Raw genomic sequence first — 21,103 nt, 5'->3', positions numbered from 1 at the left:
ATCAATATACACAGGCCAGCCTGGGAAGGGGTGTGCCCTCGGGCAAAGCTGCTGTCTTCAGCCAAAGGCAATAATCCCCAAAGGGGACTGACAACTGAAGGCTGTCTGCCTGCTGGTGGCACTTCCAGCCCATCGTGGTAAAACGTCCTGTATGGCATCTCACAGCATCCCCCTCCTACGTGGTCTCAAATAATTATTCATACAAAGGGAGTAAGAGAAACCTTCGCAGCGAAGAAGGCTGGAAGACTCCACCTTAATCAAATGATCAAGGGTAACATCACTAGGAATGGGACAAATTGGAATTGAATCCTACCTGATAGAATGCAGTGGGAAAAACAAGAATCAATTCTGTGGTACTCCGGATTCTAATCGTGAGAAAACATCAGACAAACCCAAATTGAGGGACAATTTATAAAGTAATAGCCCGGTAACTGTTACAAGTATCAAGGCAGGCAAATTGAGAGAAGCCTAAGGAACCATTCCGGATTAAAGGGACAGCTTAACACGACACTTACATCTATCTGGCCTGCATCCTTTTGCTCGAAGGGTCAGTGGTGGGACAGACGGCAAAGCTTGAATGGGGTCTGGGTGTTAGATGGTAGTGTTGCTGCCAGAACCACTCAGCTTTGAATCCTGACTCCACTAGTTGATAACTGTGTAAGCTCAGGCAACTTAATTAACTTCTCTGATACTCATTTTCTTCATCCAAACATGGGAAGAATCACTCTCACCTCCCCGGTTGTGTGAGATAGCATTGACGAGATGGTGAGCAGCGTGCGGTGGCCTAGTGCTTGACAAAGAACAAGCCCTCCATGGTCTCTTCTTCCAAGGAGAGGAGCTGCTGTGCCCACGATATAATAAAATTAGGAAATATTTGTGTGAGAGGGAGATTTAGGGAGATGGGTCTGATCCAGCATCCTCAATTAAGGCAGTGAAGTCCGGAGAGGAGAAGGTACACACACAGCTGGTCACAACTGGTTGGGGGCAGAGCTGGGACAAGAACCCAGGCTCCTCTGATCCTAAGGATGGTGTCTGTAAGTTAGGACAACCGTGATGGTGTCACATGGTAATAATGCTTCAGGAACCTGAAACACTTGGATGTGTAAGTGGGGCTTAGAAACCAACTTCAAACTGGGTTCAAAAGGGGGTTGTTTCTAAGTGCAGGGGCCTCTTACACTGGGCTGGATGATCCTTGGGGGTCTCCTCTAACGCTAAATTTCTATCATGTTAGAAGAACCAAAAAAAAAAATCAGAGTCTCAGAACAGAAAGCAGCGAGGCCCTTGATTTTCTCCCATTAACTCAGTTGTATTCATGGCCAACTGTTCAGAAAATATCCAGTTCTCTTCATAGGGACTTTATCTCTTCTCCTTAGCAGTTAGAACTGTCTCCTCCCCTGGAAAGCTCTCTGTCTTGATTGTATGCTGGTTGGAATAAACACAATTAGAAGTGGAAGAAAGGGGGTGATTAGGGAATTATGCATAATGACTGCTAGATGGGCTCCTAAATCCCCTTCAGGATGTGAGTAGCTCTCTTGGAAAAGGCTGTTCTGGGCAAGGACTAATTTCTGGTTGAGAAGTTGGGACTTGAGAAAGGAGGAGGAGCTTTGTAAGATGTTTACGAGGTTGTCTGCCTGCTGTAGTGGCAAGGAGTCCCCGACTTACTGAGCGAAGATCAGTCTCTTCCTGACTGGGGTGGTGCAGCTTCTCCCAAGAGAGCAGGGCAGGAGCCTCCGCCATGTTTGCACTTGACAGTTCATGGCTATAAACGTGAATTGAGTGGCTCCTGCATGTGCAGTGCTGGCAGGGATGCTGGGAACAGGGGCGGGATGACTGTGGATACACTGTGAGATCCCCATCGGCCTTCAGGAACTACCTGCGTGCCGAGTGGAGCCACAGAGAGGGTGGAGATACACAGAAAACTTTGAATGCAGATTGTGAGAGATGCTAAGGTAGAGTTACTATGGGAATATGGAGACATTCACCCCAAAGTTGTGTGTGGCGAGGGATGAGTTTGAGTTGAGTTCAGTTCGACATGTCTTATGCGAACCACTCTGTGCTGAGAACCATGCTGTATCCAGCAATTAGGAGGGGGTCGGAGGCCAGTGGGAGAGACAGGCCTGTGGGTGATAATTGTGGTGTGAACAGAATCAGAGAAGAGTGATACTACCCTTGCCTGAGTGATACTACCCTTGCCTGAGTGGGTTATTAAAGAGAAAAGGCTTTCCAAATCTAGGGATTTTGAGATGGTGCTTAAAGGATGAGCAGGAAAGAGCCTGGGAAGCGGATATAGGGAGAAAAAAGAGATGGACATTTCCAGCGAAATTAAACATAGCAACAGCAAAACTCAGGAGGTGGGAAGCAGCTCTTGTGGTGTTTAGGGGTGAGGCAGGAGCTCATTGGAGGTGGGGTTGAGAGTGAGGTGGGGCTGGCTACAAAGCACTGTATGTCAGGTGAAGGGGCCCCTCAAAAACCAGGCCCCAGTGAAATGCCCTTTCAAGAATGCACGGGTTCATGCCATGTGAGCCTAAGTTTGTGTTCCTTGAATGGATGTGGTGTCCCTAATTTTTTTAAATTAAGATCCAGCTATTTTACACCTTAGTGTATAAAATGGCTTCTTTAAAACTAGAGGCACATCTTGCCAGAATCAGTTTGACGGCGATCATTTTGTGCTACTTCCCTCTCAAGTTCAGAGTCACAGCTGTCAATGATCAAAACCAGAGCGTGAGTATGAAAATTGAAAAGAAAAAAAAAACTTAAGGAAAGTCTGTCGTCTCCGTGCTATGGAGTGCCTTGATATGGTTACATCCACTTTGGTAAGGTCCAGGGCTTGGCTAGAAATGCAGTGTGTTCTTGAACCAGTAATGTTCAGGGACTGACCAGAAACTGAAGGATATCGACACCCCCAGTGCTGTACAGTGATGGATGGTGTGTAAGGTAATTGTCAGAGCACATGCTCTGCCTTCTAGTCTGGGAAGCTGGATTATACTCCCAGGGTTGGGGGACATGGAATCCGGGTTAACAGACCATGTGGTCTAAACGTGTGTATCCAGCCATGTCGGCTCTACATGGTCTGTCTGATAGCAAAAGAGTCAGAAATCAGCATTTTAAACAGTAGTTCATATATGAATTATGTTTATCCTTGGGTACTTGTACAGTCTCTATGTCTTACTAAAGTAATTTGGTTCACTTCCTAAATCATTTGTTTTTTTGTGGTTTTTTTTTTTTTTATCTTGTAAACTGATTTCCATGCAGTTTCTCCTTCCTCACTGAGGTTGCGCATGCTTTCCCCACGGCATCAGGTCTGATGGCAGAAGCTGGACTAAATGGAGGCCATGTAACATCACAGAGCAATCAAAGTTATATTTAAACTAAGTAAAAGCCTCTCCAATATGAAATAGATTTTTAAGTGGTTACGGTAGAGCTAATTAAGTAAATTGTCACTAACTGAAAATGAATCGACATTTTAAAGAAAGCAAAAGGACCTAAACAGAAAACAAATCGCTTTTTAAAAAAGGTCAAATATTTTGAAATCACATCCAGGGGATATACAAGGTAGCCATTTGCAAACTAATGGATGAAATGCATTTTTCCTTCACCAATTCGTTTGAGAATAACCTATTTTGTTCAAGTAGAAATTTAAAAAATGAAAAGAAATAAAATAAAATTCATGAAAACAGTGCCAGACAAGCAGATCACACTTAACTGCTCAAAGCTCAGTTAAAAAAACACAAATGTGATTGGAAAAATCTGTCATCAATTCGACAGCATTCATGAAAGGCTGCAAGACAGCTCTTTCGTATATAAAAATTATCCCAAAGCTTCAATTCATACTTAAAAGGGGACTAATAAAACTTGAAATATGCATAAAAATTATAAAATTGCACTATCCATGGCACACAGTCTATGGGACTCTGTGACGAGAACGACTTATCTTTGACCTTGCAGGCTGATGCTCAGTACCCCCTTTATACGAGAGAATTGGGGGATCAAATTGTGGCAAGTCAAGTAAAAATGCACTCTCCTGCTTTTTTTGTTGTTATTCCAATTTTACCATACGTAAAACTAAGGAAATGTAGGCTGTTCTTTCTTCTAAGAAAGGAACATTTAGAGTTCCTTTCAATGCTGCCTTTTAGCGTTTGCAAAAGGTAAAAATACAGTTAACTTACTACGGCAATTTCTTTATAGAGATGTTCCTCCAGAATTAAATGTATATAGTCAAAATTGGTTATATAAAGTGTTTAAAATCTCTACACCCAATGTTTAGATAAAGTCATTTTTTGGAAAGCATTTTTCTTCATTTTTAATGGAAAATGACCTGACCTTCCAGTTTTGTGAAGTGGTTGTTAGTTAAACCTCATTAATATATTCCTATGTACATTTCTCTGAACTAATATCAATATCAACTTGTGGGCTTTATGATACCGTCACTGAAGACTTTGAAGGCTTCCATACTTTGCACAACTGCAGGCATTAATTTATCTCAGTGTCAGGGGAAGTGAAGCCAAAAGCTAGCATTGTAAAGCTAGCATTCATATGCCTGCAGTCCATGGAATGATTTGGCTTACCTGCTCGCCCCAGGGCAAGCTGTAGAAGAGACAGAGGAATGGATTAAAGTATCCTCTTAAACAGGCCCACTTTATTTAAATCGTTTTCCCAAAAGTCCTTCTAAAATCTGAGAAGGCTAGTGTATTATTAATCAAATGTGCAGTTAAAAGTTTAGTGCAGGAAGAGTCGAGTGGACTCAGTTGAGTCTTGGCAGGATCTGTCACCGGCGTGTCTGTACGGTGATTCTGATTTAATGGTGGCCTCCTGATGTATTGAGCTTCAGCTCCTCAGAGACCACAAGATGAACTGCTTCCCTTCTCCCACATTTTTGTTAGGCCTTCTGAGCAAATGCAAAACGGATGGTAGAGGCTTCAGTCCTCCCTACATTTCAAGGCTTTTATTAAGGGTTTTCTACTTCCCCACCAAGTGCCCCTCAAGACAACATATTTTCTCACCTTCTCTGCATCCCTTCCTCGTCTCTCTACTGCTCCGGCCACCTCTGTTCCAACTTCTTTAAACACCAAGGACAATGTCTTGAGGCCAAATGACTAGATCTTAATCCTGGAAGAACATTGAGTCTGCACTACTTCCCAAGGGAATCAGATACTAAAGTCCTTAAGGGTGCAAAGATCTTACTTTATTTGGTTGGTTGGTTGGTGTGATTGGGGGAGAAAAATGGAAACAAGCCAGAGAGGACAGTTGTCCCGGTGACCCGCAGTTTAGAGCATAGCTCCACTGGGGGACTGACTTCTCTGGACTTTATTTCCAGGATTAACAAGAGAGTCCTAGAAGCACAGTGAGGCAGGGCCCATCTGACTGGTCACCACTGCTGTGGAACTGCCCTGATCTGGCTCTGCCTAATTTCCTCCCAATGTGTCTGACTTTATGTGGTTGCAATAAAAGTAGCAACAGGGTGAAACTGTACCTGATGGTCTGTGTAGCTTCTTTGAAATCATGGACTAATTAAGGCTGAGAAAACTGGAAAAGTAATGAGGGGATATTCTGGAGAAAAAAAAAGGCTGAGTTGAATGTAGTTGAGGGTTGGTTTATTCTAGTGCCAGTGACAGCAGTGAAAGCCCCTGCATCCACAGTGGATCCCGCATTTCCACCGGGACTGCTGCTTTCTGACCGGGGTGAGGACTCGAGGACTCTGGCATCTTGTCACTTGTCTTTCCTTCTGCCAGCAAGTCATTGTTTCTGTCTTTCTCCTCTGACCAGGTGTTGGACTGGATTGAAAACCATGGTGAGGCCTTTCTCAGCAAACACACAGGGGTTGGGAAGTCCCTGCATCGAGCTCGGGCCCTGCAGAAGAGGCACGACGACTTTGAAGAGGTGGCCCAGGTAAGATGCGGTGTGTGTGTGTGTGTGTGTGTGTGTGTGTGTGTGTGTGTGTGTGTGTACGGGCTGAGGGACACCAGGCTATGGCTGTGGTGTTTGCTGGGGCATGTCAGGTGGATAGCCCATGGTTTCCACCTGATGCAAGGAGACCTTTGTCTGCTATTGGATCAGCAGGTGAGTGGTGAATAGACTCTTAGTTTACGGTTTTCAAAGAAAATCTTTCTGCCAGCATGATCTATAAGAGCGTTGTCTCCACGGCGGTGATGGCAGGAGGGAATGACATCAGACCCAGCAACAGCCCAGAGCTACCCCTGTGGCTATCCCTGCAGGTGATGGGAGCTGAAAGTCAGTACCAGCTCTGCTTACAAAGCTGTATACCTTCCAGGACCTCGAGGAAGAGATGGCACCTGTTCACCACGCCATGCACCACATGTGCCCAGAGAGTATGCCTTTGTATCACTGGCACAATATAGTCTATAATTTGCACAATATTCAACGTTTTAGCTGAGCTGCCCACTTGATCCAAAATGGGCACTGTTTTCTAATTTGCACAAAGAGGCAGGATGAGAGGCCTTCCCCATTTGTCTTACTGGTGGAGTGATCGAAGACAGTTTCTGTTCTGAGCCTCCAGTCCCCAAGATTTTATCCTGTCTCCCTTGGATTCCTTTTTTGGGGCGTTTACAAATGGATCCTGAAAATATTCATTTTCAAGATGAAATACTTCTGTCCCGTTCTTTTGTCAGAGGTGATCGGTTGCAGTGGAAAATAAGACACTTAAGAATAAGGCAGAGAAAAGGCAGCTGGGAAAAGTATCCGTATGGGGCAGGGTGCTGCGGGAGCAGTGAGAATGACAGCTAAGGCTTCCACATGACCAGAGCTGGCTCTGATTCCACTATATGGGTAGTCCTCCGTGTGGGGGTCACTCTGGGCAACGTGCAGAGCCCTCACCCTCAACAGGAAGACCACCAGCGCCAGACAGATACACGCTGTGGGTACAAAAGGAGAGGGATTGCCAAGAACCAAAGGAATCTTCCAGAGGACAGGAAAGCCGTGGAGCATACCACAGCTGTAGGGGGGCTTGCGAGTATATGCCGGAAAGTGAGAGGCCTGACAGGAGCTAGAAAGACCGTATCAGCAGTGACCTGAGCCTGGTGAATGCAGGTAGATTAGACCCAACCTATGGAATAAAGACTCGTATGAAATCTTTGTGCACGGTTGGTGGGAATGTGACATGGTGCAGCCACTATGGAAAACAGTGTGGTGGTCCCTCAAAAAATTAAACATGGAATGACCATATGATTCAGCAATCTCACTTCTGGGTATATATCCAAAAGAATGAAAAGGTGAGCTGTGAAAAGGTATTTGTACACCCATCTTCATAGCAGCATTGTTCACAATAGCCAAAAGGTGGAAGCATCCACGTATGAATGGATAAGCAACATGTGGTTTATACATACAATGGAATATTATTCAGCCTTGAAAAAGGATCCTGCGACATGGATGAACCTTGAAGACGGGATGCTATGTGAAATAAATCAGTCGCAAAAGGACAGACGTTGTATGAGTCCACTTATATGAAGTAATAGGATAGCCAAATTCATTGAGGCAGAAAGTCAAATGGCGGTTGCTAGGGGCTAAGGGAGAAGGGGATGGGGAGTTAATTATTTAATGGGTACAGTTTTAGTTTTGCAAGATAAGGAATTCTGGACTTGGATGGTGTTCATGGTTACACAATGTGAATCTACTTAATGGCACTAAACTTAATGAGTTTTGTTATGTATATTTTACCACCACCACCACCACCACAATAAGAAGCCACAAGGACCTTCTGCAGATGAATTGGACTCCATCCACATAATACCGACACAGGCCCAGTGTGCCTTTGGTGGACAAGATGTAGTATGGACCTGAAATATCTGGTGCTAGGCATTCTGGGTGCCTCTGCAGTCTGGCAGCGGGCAAAGGATGGGAGGGGGCCATCTGGATTCCCAATCTGCTGAGAGTGAGGGTTGTGGTACCTGGGACAGTCTTTCATAATAAAGCTATCCCATAGCTTCGGTGCTCTTGCCTTTTGCCTGTCCTGTGGCTCAGCCCCTCCACACTTAGAGAGGACGTCCCCAGAGCCACCTACAACCCTGACCCAGCCCACCTCTCCTGCTCTCTTCCTGCTGCAGCCTCATAGGCAATGCCAGCCTTGGTTATAGGATCATGAGGGAACTGTCATTTCTGAGTGTTGTTACAACAATCAAGCCTGGAGGCCACCCTAACTTTAACATTTCTCCCAATTGTGCTCTGCTTTCTCGTGGGTGCCTGATAGGTCTTCCACATGGGATAATGCCTTTCATTTAGCACCAGACACATTCATTTAAATTCATACTAGAGAAAGAATGGACACATTTCTTAAAGCTTAGGGTTCCGTTATGTATTTTATATCCCACCAATCCTGAATGGTGGACAGTATTAACTTTGTTCTATAGAAGATAACACCAAGGCCCAGAAAGTTCTTCAGTGTACCCAAGTCATCCGGCTTGTTGGTGGCTCTGCTGGAATTCAAACCCAGGTCTGTCTGACTCCAGAGTCATGTTCTTACCTAACTCTGTGCTGGCCCTCCTTATTGAGGTGTAGGAACCAGGTATAAAACTCATTTCTGAGTACCAGTTTGCTCGTGGAAAAAGGACGAAGAGCAAGAATGAGCAGAAGGGCTGCTGCTGTGGCCATCCCGTTCGTCATACATTACAGCGTCCCCTGGCCCTGCCGATGACAAATTGCTTGATAGAATCCACTTCTCCTTGCTTCCTGATAAGACTGTATCTTTGTGAGAAAGAAGAGAGAGTTCTCCCTTCCAAAAGGCCCATGGTTTTAGGAGGAATGTTTCCTCTGGAAAGGGAAATAGCAGATGTGAATGCCTACCTGCAAAAGGGAACACCTAAGTGAGGGGCTGCGAGGTCACCACGTGGCCCCATCCATAGGACTCTAAATATGGGTCATGTAGTCTGGAAATCAATCCTGTCTGCTCCCTTGTCCCGACTCTGGGGTAGGGAGTGGGCAGTGGTGCCGCCTAGCTTCCAGGAACTGGTAGTCCGCTTAAGGAAACCAACTCCGACCACGGTGAAGGCATATGGACTGTCGGGAGCCACCTGCCTCCGCCCAGTCTTGTTCTGTGCAGGGTGATCGTCACACTCAGATGGTGAGAAAGGGGATGATCCAGTCATAAAAGAGCGGCTCTTTCTCTCTTGCTTCTATTCTCAACTAGGTGAGGGCCACGAGCAGGAGAGGAGTGGATTTCATCAAGACTTGGATAATTCCTGAGTGAGTCAGAGATCAGTGATGTGAAGTGGAAGTGTAGAAACTTGTTGCTTGTTGTTTTGGGGGTGTTGGTTATGAGATATGGTCAGGAAGGTTGTCACACATGGTGAAATAGAGGGTTGGGGGGTTGCTTATCAGGAATACTATAGAGGGTCATGATGTAGTGAAGGAACCTCTTTCAACTTTATGATTTCGTGATTCTTTGACCCAAGGTTGATATGAGAAGGGGGTTCTGAGCTCCCATCCTCTGTATTCAGGTTTAAAAAATTGTCTCGAGTCAAATCAGGAAGAGAGCGGGTGCATCTGTTACAACTCCTGGAAATTTGTCCTCTGCAGGGAGGAGCCAGCCCTCAAGCAGAGAAAATGGCTCTCTGCCAGGAGAGGTCAAGGGGCAGAGTAACTAACGCCCCTGAACAAATACATCTCCACTCTTCAGATGGTGGGGACATCTGTGATTCTCAACCTTGGTTACTCTTCGGGGTAACGACATTTAAGGCAGTTATTAAAATAAATATAGATGATAACTGAAGACTTAATGTCACAATCCATTATCTCTCATTAAACTTTAGCTTACATTTTGTGTTTATTAGCTCTTGAACAGGTTTTAAACAGACTCTTGAACTATCCTTTGAATGAAGCATTTCTGAGTCCCCCGTTCATCCTGCAGATGGCACTCTTTGAATAGCCTGCATGAAAGCTGAGATGAAGGAGGAAAAGAGCCACAGTCATGACAGCCTGACTGAGGAGGTTCCCGGCAGGCAGGTGGTGAGGGTCGGGCTCAGGGGATGCACCGGGGGTCTGTCTCTACAGGGTTTCCTAGTCCATGCTGCTGACATTCTCTGTGCTCAAATAGAAGACCTGGGCCCTAGCGGGAAGCCCTCTTGGTCCTGGTATATACTTCACTCAGGTTGCCTATAACCTCGTCAAATGACATAGGCCATAGAGTACATCAGATTTTAAAAGACACTAGATTTGTATATATTTTTGGCATGTTAGGTGTCAGCAGGAGTATAAAAAAGTATAAGATGGCGTTGCTGCCCATAATAACATAGCTGTCAGGGGATAGAGATGCCCATATCAGCCCAGGAAGTAGAATGGGGTACGGTACTGTTATTTTGTCCTGAGATACTTGCTGTTATTCAGTAGGAGAGTACTCAAGTGCCTGTGGGTTAGATAGCAGCTGTGCCTGCTGTCAGTGGTGTGCTTTATAACCTCATTATCTGAAATGCCAGACTCTCTGTAAGCTAGCTTAGTCAAAGATTAACAAGCATTTACATTCAAATATATATCATCTAAAATCTCAAAACACCAAATCACATTTAAGCAGCTAAGCATATTAAGTAGCATTAGTGTAACTTTTTTTTTTAAAAAAAAAGACTATTTAAAGAAAGACTTTAAGAAATATAAAAACATAGTCACAATTAAATATTTCATTCAATACTCTCTGGTTAGTTATTTCTCTATCTGACCCTTGCTTTTTTCTCAAACGTGAATAGAATACACTTTTAAAATATTCATTCTGAATCTTGGGGTCAAAATAGGCAAAAATGGAAGGAAAACATTTTAGTGGACCTATCAGGATCTTACCCATCAAAGACATTCAAAGTAGAATCAGCTAGCTGACAAGAGTACAAAGGGCAAATAGAACAGGGTAGTCCATGGAGGTGGAAAGCCTGTGCCCTCAGAGTTGGACGGTAGCACTCATCACTTTTCATGTCCCATCAAATGTCTGTGTTGGGCACCATGGGAAATTAAAGGCATGTGCAGTTTCTGTCTTGAACTCAGTCTAATGAAAAACACAGCAAACATAGTCTAACCCTCTAAGAAGACTCATAGTAAGACGGGAGACGTAACCTTTACTCTTTTAGTGTTTTCCAGGAGCATTTCTAGTGAAACCAAGATAAACCATTAGTTCATCTGGCGATCCAATAAATACACCTGCCTTTGGGGTGGTATAGTGACCTTTCAGTCAGTTACATCTTTCTTTTCATGCCCGAGACCAATTATAGCAGCTGCAAATGCAAGCAGAAGGAAAGCAGCCTAAATAGATGCTTTTTCACGCTTCAGCTTCTTAGGGAGGATGAAAGGTTCTTAGACAAGATGAAAAAATAAAATAGGAAGAAAGCCAGGAAAATGGAGAGACATTAATGTCATAAAGTAGGCAAGTGGAAGAATGTGAAACAGCAGAAAAACGAAAGGCAGGTTTAGCCTTTGGATCTTCATGTCGGGGTGGATTCAGGACACTCCCGCCACAGAACACTGGGGAGAAGTTCTGGCACGAGCTGATGGGAGGGGTGTTGTGCCCACACCAGGAAGAAGAAGGATGTGTCATGTCGTGGATAACGCCGAACCCAGGGTTTTGAAGGTCACTTTGTATATACTTGTCGTGGAAAATTGAGAGGGTGTTGGAGCCAATATCCAAGATATTACAGAAAGCCTGCCAAGAACCTCTGATCGAGACCATGAATTGTCCGTCCACTTTTGCTGCTTCCTGTATGAAGAAATGGGGACTGCATTCCTAATATCTTTCAAGTTCTGGGTAGCGAACTGAAAGATTCGAAAGCACAGGTGGTGTTTTTACCTTTTGTTCAATGTGATGGAAGTGACTGGAAAAGAAGGGAGGCTTTGGGAAACAAATGGCTGCCTACGTAGATGGTGTTTTTACAAGTTTTCTGGACTGTATCCTACAGAGCAAGGGCAATGGACTTCTGACAAGAGGTAGAGTGCATCTTGCAAAGATTGGGAAGGATGTGTTTTGGCAGAAAACCTTGTTGGTCTATCTGGAAGGATTTGAGAGAATTTTAAAGTGGAAGGAGGAAATTATTCCAGTAAGACCAAAACCAGATATGTGAGACACCACACAGGTGACTTAGAAAGACGTACCTGTGAAGTCACCTGAGGTTAAAAAAAGCAAAGTTAAGAATACAGATTGCAAACAATATTTATAGCCTCCCTTATCTATATATCAACAAAAGGCATGTGCAACAAGTAACGTTCTCAGACTTTAACACAAGAAGATAAGTGTGATAAATATTTCTGAGACTTTAAGGTGTTCAGCTTGTAAATAGGAAATGGCAATGGAAGAGGACTTTTTGTTTAAAGGACTCGTTCTAATAGGAGGAGATGTTGGAAAAGTTCACAGCTATGTGAGAGCTACAAATCTGAGGGTAGTAAACAATATGGAGAAATAATAGAGATGAAAGGAGAGCAAAAAAAGAAGCCATGATTGTTCCTAGAGAGGGCCATAGTCGCTCCATCAGATGAAGTGTAGGGAAAATGCTGCTCTGACATGATTTCAAATCTGGCTCAAAGAAAACTATGGTGGTGATGAGAGTTCTCAGCTATCCTGGCATCTCCTATACATTTTGTGATGCTATAAATAACATCAATAAGTTGATGAAAGCAAAGGGTTCTACATGGTAGAGAGCGAATCATTGTAGAAAAGCTCAAAAGAGTATAGTTTGTGTCTAGACTCTCACGAATTTTGACCTTTAAATGGAAGCGTTTAGACTTTACTCTTAGAGCAAAGAGGAATATTAAAGCCTTCTAAGTAATGACGTGAAATATAAACTCTCTACCAGAGTGATGAGAATTTCTCTATATATTGGCTGTTTAGATCACATATGGGATATTGTGCCTAATTCTAGAAAATATATTTTCAAAAGGATATTGACAAACTATGCTGTGATTGTTGGAAGGTTGCCAGGGTAGTGAAGTTGAAATACACTGGATATGTTCAGTTTTGAGTTAATAACTTTTTATGGAAGGCGGGGGTTGGGTTTGATAGTTGAAGGCTTCCTATAGAAGAGATAAAGGTAGAAGCTATAATGAAGCCAATTTTAGCTTAATTCAAGTAACATTTCCAACCCACAGTTGCTTTTTCATTAGCTGTCCAAAACCAGAATGAAATGTCTCAATATATAGCATGCTTCTTATCATGGGGCGTTTTCCAGTAGAGGCAACCCTTTTTTCCTTAGAATACAAACATCTGCAAGTTTTTTTCACATTAAAAACAAACAAACAAATGAAACCAAAAAAACAAGACTAACTTTCCTGGACCCTACCTTGCTCTGTTTTTCCTTCCCTTCGTAGACCAAGTTCTTGAGAGAAGTTCTAAATTTGCGTCTCTACTACCTCACCTCCTAGACACCCTTGACCCTTGCCATTGGGCTTCTGTTTACTCTGGCCAACTGCGGTTAATCTTACCCAAGTTTCCACCTGACGTTTTTGTGGCTAAATCCAAAGGACAATTTTCAGATATTAATTGGTCTTTCTGAAGCACTTGACCATGTCAACCACTTCGTTTTTTTAGGTTCTCTCCTCCCAAGCCTTCCCTAACACCATGCTCTCTTGGTTTCCTTATGTCTCTCTGGCTGGTCGTTCTTCAACTCTTCTCCCTTTTCTCCAGGATTTGTTCCTCACACCTTCTCTTCTCACTTTACACTCCCTGAATGATTTTATATTCTTTCCTAGGCTCCAGTTTTACCCCTATTCTGATGGCTCCCATCTCCATCTCATCTCTGATCTCACACCTGAGCTCCCTGTTTATAAACCCATTGGCTTTCTGGACACGACTTAGATTTCTCAGAGGATTCTCCAAGCCAGTGTGTCCAAAATTGATTTCACCTTCTTCCACTCTTTCCCATTGTGCTCTTCCTCCTGTGTCCCCATGCCAGTCAAGGGCACCAACCACCTCGTTGCTCAGGCTGGAAACCTGGGACTCTTGATTCCCTTCTTGTCACCCCTCAATGAGTCCATCACAAAGTCCCACTGATTCTACCTCTTTAATTACCCCTTTCCTTCTATTTCCATTGCCACAGCCCTAGATCAGAGTCTCATGATCTCTTGCTTGGATTATTGCAATAGCCCTCTATTTCCCCTGACCCCAGTCCTGTTCTCATACTGTCACAAGAATGGTTTTCCTACAACGCATGTCTCATCATGATGCTCCATTGGTTAGGGAACCCATAGATGGCTTCTCATTGGGAAAAGTTCAAACTCTTGATATTATAAACCTTTTATGACCTCCAGCTGCCTTCTCTGGTTTTACCTTTTACCTGCTCTGCTTCTATACCCCAACCTATAGTCCTCTGTCCTGGAGTTTACCTGAGCATGCCACACTCTCCAGTGTCAATGCTGTCCCCTCTTTCATCCTTCCCACCTCTTTAACTCTGACCACCCCTGACCAACTTCTGTTCATCTTTGAACATTCATCTCAACTATCACCTCTTCCAGGAAACCTTCAGTGACCTTTATGGTTTGGATTGAATGCCCCGTTTCTGGGCATTCACTTATTCTGGTCAGATCCCTACCATGTAATTATCTCACAGTGTCATCACTTTTATGGTCAGTCTTACTCCCTAGCTAGACTGTTATCTTCCTCAGAGCAGGAATTTCGTTTGTTTAGTCTTTTTATCCCAGTGCCTAGCACAGTGAGCATCACATGCATTTGGTACTTGAAAAATAAAGAAATGAACGGTACAGAGGGGACTCCTTTGTTGGGCGTGTATCAGGCCGCTTGATCTCTGAGGTCTCTCCCAACTCCAAGAATTATAAATGGGAGGGAGGTGGGTTAGATGAGTATTCATAAGAGCACAGGCCCCAGGATCCTATAACCTGGGACCGAATGCAGAGCCATCCTGATAGAATCAGTGAGACTGCCCTGCACTGGAGTCAGCCTACACAGCCCCCGCCCAGGATCTCGCACTTGGGAAGAAGCATCTTTTGAGTCAAATTTTGAGTGAGTTCTTTGGAATCTTCTGTATTTTCTTTTTAATTGGAAAAAAACAACAACAACAACCAAAACATTATTTTAAATGAAGCCATAGGAAACCAGTTTTGTTAAGAGAACATGGTAATCCTGACTCTGCCCATTTCCCTAGCCCTACTAAGTGCCTGATTTTTCCAGCTGGGATAGTTACCAACACCCCGTGCCTGAGTACTATGGAAGGCTTCAACCCTTCCCCTTTGCTAGGTGAAATGGGACAAAATTCGTTTTCCCTTTCAAAAACTCTCCTTGGTTAGAGGTGAATAAGATTGGTCCTTTTAAAAAAGATCTTAAAGGCAACAAAACAAAAATAAATTAGACAAAAGAAGGATACTCACTTCACATTTGGTATATTGATTCTGAGTACAGGGCAACTCATCTGGTCATATTTTTTATTCAGTATATCATGTTCACTGATAGACATTTTTTTCTTCTCCCTGTTGAGGAGACCCTAATAATAGTAATAATGGTAATAACAATAGCATTTACTGAGTACTTTCACTGTGCCAGAATTGTTCTAATTATTGTTCATATGTTAACTCAGTCCTCCTAACACACCATGAGTTAGGTATTTTTAATTCCCATTTATATTTAAGGAATCTCAGGCAAAGAGGTTAAATAACTAGCTCAAGTTGGCAGAGCTGGTAAGTGGTGGAGTTGGGATTCAAACCACAGTAGTCTGGTTCCAGAGTCTAGGCTCTCAGCTTTTGCCAGAGAGCCCCTGGATTCATAAGAGCTTTACCTGTCTCTGGGATCAGTCCGGATGGGTCCCCAGTTCCACCCAGAACCAGTTCCTAGTCCTCTATGTATGTGTGGATCTGGGTGACCCCCTCAGACAGCCATGTGTTAGCACTGTGGCCACAGGACCACTAAATGACACTTTTTACCCCCTTGTGTTTAACATTTGCCCTGGTGGACTCGGGTCACCTGCACAATCCTCTATGACAACTTTGTAATCCAAAAGGTCTGTGTGACCCCAGACCTCTGGGAACGCTATGACTGCTCTTTACCTTGCTCTACCTGATCTCTGGCTTATCTGAAACACATGTACCCACAATTAATGACAGCTGGCTCTGCTTGCTGCTGGACACTTAACGTGACCATTTTCTAGCACAAAATGGTGGACTACACTCGGCCCAGCCCAGGACTTTTTTTGTTTCTTTTCTTTTACCTTTTGCTGAGGTCAGGCTATTATTAACCATACCTCCGAATTTCCAAAATAATCCCCCTTGATAGCTCCACAAACCTACTTGAGACATTCTTCTCAGTTCTGATTTCCCATCTATTGGGACAGAGGGTGTAGTGAAGAAAAGCGTAGCCTTTGCAATCAGTCTGTTGTTTCCTTTTATTGCCCTTGGGCCTTGTGACAACCACTTAACTTCCCTGAGTTTCAGTGTCCTCTCTAAAATGGAGATAGTGACACCTATCCTGAAGAGTAAGCCCATGGGGGTTAGAAAGCACGTGTAGAAAGTGCTTATTAGAGACTGTGGTTCATAGGCGATGCCTGATGCATGGCGGGCGCTGTGGCAGCAGCGGTGCCCGTGGTAGTGATGATGGGCTACATCTAAGCCTTTCTCCTTTCCAGGCTAGGTTATTAAGTGCCATGCTGTCACCTCTCAAGACTCAGATTGTTGAGGTCTGCTTATGTTGGAAAGAGCAGGCCTTTCCTTTGAGATGGGCCATGTACCAAGGAGACAGCTCAGCTACAGGTACTGACAAGCTTGGCTCTCAAGTTCAGCATAATGGAAGAGGTGGCCATGCCAATCTGACCAGTCAGAACCAAGGAAACGCAATGGAGGAATGGTGTATCTTTCCTGGGGCAGGTGGGTAGGGGATACCAGCACTGGGTATCCAGGAGCCAATGTATTCAGAGATCCAAGGGGGACTATGGGCAGTTTGCATTGCAAAGCTCTTAACAGACAGCAGGACTCCAGCTGCTGGGCTGCAAATCAGAGGCAAAGTTGCTAGGGCACCAGGTAAGAAAGGTCTGCCTCTTAGGAACATGACAAAAGTCTAGGTATCAAACCTGGGCACCAGAGCAGGGCGGGATTGGCTGCCCGTGGGACGTGACGTAGAGGACCAGTCTGTTGATGAGATGTGTGATTCCATTTGATTTCTGTAAGTAAACTGGAGCTAAGTCTACTATGGGGCCTCAGAAAAGGGAGAAGGAAGGAGAGAGAGAGCCTAGGTACCAAGTGAGAGCACTCTCCCTTCTAAAGGATTCTCTGACTCAGTGGGCCTCCTTAGAGGGGTACCAAGTATATAACCACTAGTTTCACAATGTGACGACATACTCACCTTCCCTGCACAGTGAGAATAACACACAGATGAGACGAATAAAGTTACTATCTCTCAGAGAGCATTGACAGTTTAGAAAGAAAACAGGGGAAGCTCTTCTAGAGGAAAGCTTTCTCGTCTGCCCAGTATTGATTCTGAAAGCAAACCATGTATTAGCATGTTTTCCAATAATTGGTTTCAGCACAGGTCAACCTGCCAGATTAAGAGAAACCACATTGACTTTCTTTCTCTTCCTTCTCCCTTTCATTTCTGTGACACATTGCGAGCAGGGTGGCCTCATGAGTGTGCTTGCTGCTGTGGAAGTCAGCATTTGTCTAAGCTGAAAGTACGAGGGAGGGAGCGCATGATGGATTTGCATACAGGAGCAACATATGCGAATTCCGCAGTGAACAGATTTCTCCTGGATAAAAATATTTGGAAAAGTATTTTCAAGGTTTTAAACCTGTGCTATAAAGAAAAACTTATAAAAATAAGTAATAACTGCCATTTATTGAATGTATACCTTTATAAGAAATAGCTCATTTAATTCTTGAAACAACTCTATGGAATAGGTTTTAATATTATCCTCATTTTTTAAGATGAAAAATCAGGCCTAGAGAGAATCATTTAAGGGCAGGAAACGAGATTTGAACCCAGGCAGTCTGGCCCCAGAGCCCACACTTCTAGCCCACATACATTCAGAGTAATGGGGGGGAAACTGAGCTTATTCAACTCTCGTTTTGATTTTTTTTCCTAATGAAGTTTTTATTTTTTATTTTTAATTACAATACTACGCATTTTCAATATAGAAGTGTAGATCAGCAAAAAGGAACAAAAATAATCTACCCACTCAGTTGTCTAACAGTTGCTAATGCTTTCGTGTTTATTCTTCCAGATATTTATATATGTCGGTCACCAGCTTTTCTCACTTAATGATATGTCTATGGTAATAGAGCTATATCCACAATGTTATTTTTCTTTGCTTGTAAAAATCTTTACTATTAAGACTTCTTCCTGTTTTCCAGATTCTAGTAACTGGTAATTATTGGTTATTAAAAGCAGGTACAGTTATTAGGGGGTAAGAAGAAGCAAAATAAGCATTGAACATGGAGGGCTGGGTTTAAGCCACGCCTTCAGAATCTTTTCCCAGGAGAACACTTCAGAGAATGGCAGTTTACAAGCCTTTCTAGGTCCCCTTTCCAGTAGGTGCATGCACTCGCATAATAGAGGGCTATGAGGACCTTTTGAGCCCTAAAACTGGCTGGCTTGGGACATAGTGATGGAGCTAAGCCTACCATGGGGCCTCAGATCTGCTTCAAGTGGCAAGTGCTTCAAATCTGTAACCGTTGTAGCCTCTTTCTTCCTCCTCTTCCTCCTTCCTGCTTCCTTCTTCTTTTTCTCCTCCTCCTCCTCTTCTTTTTCCTTCATGTCTGTTTCTTCTTCTCCTGGAAGATCCTTCCCTGAAATTGAGGCTCTAGTCAGTGTCCAAGATGCAGTGTGTGGCTCTGGTCCAAGTGTGGTTTCAGGTGAGCAATGTTTCCCAGAACCCCTAAGAGTTCCTGGAGGCAAGTACTCCCTTGCTGTGGTATTCAGGGTGATGGAGCAAATCAGGAGTGTCTGGGCTGAAGGGTAAGAGCTTTTGAGAACTTGTGTGTGGATGAGGTAGCTGGGACAGGCAACGGGTACCAAGAACCAGCATCTAGGAGCCCCTAGTGAAAGGGCTTCAGGCTGTAGATTATGCAAACCAAAAAATAAACACACATCACCAACAGGAACAACCCGCCAAGCAGATCATGTCTTTTTTTTTCTCTGCCAATGAGCAACTAGAGGCTTTTTCATGAACCAATTTTGTTTGGAATTGATTTTTAACAGGAGAAAAGCCCTTAGCCAAGTTTTGACAGGAATAAAGCATTACACCTGAGTTATTCCACATGGAAAGGGAGCCAGGTTTGCAGCATAGGGAGCTGAGCTTGCGGCCTCCTGAAGTACTAGACGTCATCCAAGCCTCATCAGGATAGATGCTTTCATTCATCTTGGGATACATGAAGCAAATACCCAGCCAGCCCAAGGCACTGCCCTTGGGGTGTCAGTAGAGACTAGTGCAGCTGTCCTACTACATTCTAGGAGCCGACAATACTAAATAGTGACAACTGCAGCTGTCATTACATATCTCCATGGTGTTTCACACTGTGGATATTTTGCACAGTATATCTCAGCCTCAGTGATTAAGTGCCATGCTGTCACCTGTGCCAGTGATGCCAAGCGTGGATTGAAATAGCTCTTATAGACTTTAGTCCATCACATACCTAAAATTTGAAAATAACATTGAGGAAAGGAGGAAGTGAGTAAGGCTAAAATGGGAGCTCGAAATCCATGCGATAGACATGTGTCAGTTTTCTTTACAAGGTTTGGACTCTGCCTAAAATCATGGATTCTTCAGTGTCTTGGGAATTCACAGGTCAGTCTCATTTGCTTAAAACAAATACAGCTAAAGAAGAAACAGTTATCTGGATGCAAACCTTGGGTCTGACCCACCTGCCACAGCTGAAAAGTTTACAAGTTAGAAAGTTAGAAAGGTTCGAGGTTGGAGGTTTTCTCCAAGAAACTACACTTCATCATGGCTTCAGGTGGCCAAATGATTTGGTACCAGATGACTTTGACACGGAATAATTTCCTAGAGTTTCTCTTTCCTTGCCCTGTACCTCACATGAAGGCCACTTCAACAATTAGTGCCGTAATCTCCCCATCAACAAAACGGAGTTACAGATTCTTCCTCCCTTCTTCCTTGTGGGAGGTAACAGAATTCAGTGAGAAGGATTCAGGGATTGGTCCTGGGTAGGAGGCCCAGAACTACATGTACAAGTGTATATATGTCCCGGTTATCTAACCTCGCCAAACCTCATTTCTACATCTCTAAAATGGGAATAATATTCCATCATAGAGGAAGTAGGCATTACATGAGCTGATGTACTTAAAAGCACTCTGAGTCTAGAGCACAGAGCAAATGTAAATTATCATCATTCTTATTAGGGGGATATAGTGACACTGGATGAGATCATGTCTGGAACACGCTCAGAAGAGAGGAACTAAAGATATCGAAAAGATTGATGATATTGCCCCATACCGGGTATTTCCCAAGAGAGAATGTGCTGACCAGCCTCTGAGTTTAGCTGAACTCTTCAAGCCCCAGGCTTCTGACACCGTTCAGGGCCAGATTCCCATGCGGAGCAGGATTAGCTGGGGAGACTTTCCGCATTCTAAAGCTAAAGCTGCTGACTTAATGAGCCTTGTTCTGATGTTTATGTAAGTGTAGATCAGTAAGGCTTTGGGGGCAAAAGTGGATTTTGGATGCTTTGTATGTAGACCACTCTGACCACTTATCTTGCACGCGCTTTTAACCAGAGAAAACAGGGAAGCCTGCTCACAGTGACCTACCTGCCCAGCAGCAAGCTGCGTTGCCCAGCCCGTGCCAGCCTTTCATAGAGCCCTGGCGCTCTCTGTGAAATTATTCATGCCCAGCCAGGCCTGCCTCCTAGCCAGCTCGCTTCTATTCATCGTGTCACCATTCACATAACCCCATTGCTTAATTTTCCCTTTGTGGTGTTAAGGGTGGGTTTGTACTGAATTACTCAGGGTTCTTGCCAAGGCTTTCACGACTGAGGATTATGGGTACAGTCTGTGGTCATGGAAGATAGCTCTTGGCCTGTGAAAGTTGGGAACATTCAAGAGCTCCAGATAACGAGGTGAATGATGGATGTGAGCCTGAACCTCACGGACCTTCCCTGTCTCATGGTCCAATCCCCAGCTATTTGGATTCTGCCCTTTCCCTTGAGGGCCCTATGTGGGGACACTGATCTCTCTCAGCATGTC

General features: G+C 44.0%; 1 protein-coding gene across 23 annotated transcripts in view; it reads left to right on the top strand.

The window, feature by feature from the left end:
• KALRN (kalirin RhoGEF kinase) overlaps window positions 1–21,103 on the top strand; it is a 622,455-nt gene that overhangs the window by 286,168 nt on the left and 315,184 nt on the right. For all 23 annotated transcript variants that reach the window (XM_019738955.3, XM_019738953.3, XM_019738949.3 and 20 more), the window contains exon 10: window positions 5,764–5,886. In XM_019738955.3, coding sequence (XP_019594514.2) covers window positions 5,764–5,886 — 123 coding nt within the window. The remainder of the gene's footprint in view (window positions 1–5,763; window positions 5,887–21,103) is intronic.

The sequence above is a fragment of the Rhinolophus sinicus genome, chromosome 17 (genome assembly GCF_057876585.1).
Source record: "Rhinolophus sinicus isolate RSI-liver-muscle chromosome 17, RSI-T2T, whole genome shotgun sequence".
Taxonomy (NCBI): Eukaryota; Metazoa; Chordata; class Mammalia; order Chiroptera; family Rhinolophidae; genus Rhinolophus; species Rhinolophus sinicus.
Note: the sequence above shows the minus strand (reverse complement) of the source record. Positions and strands in the feature narration are given on the sequence as shown.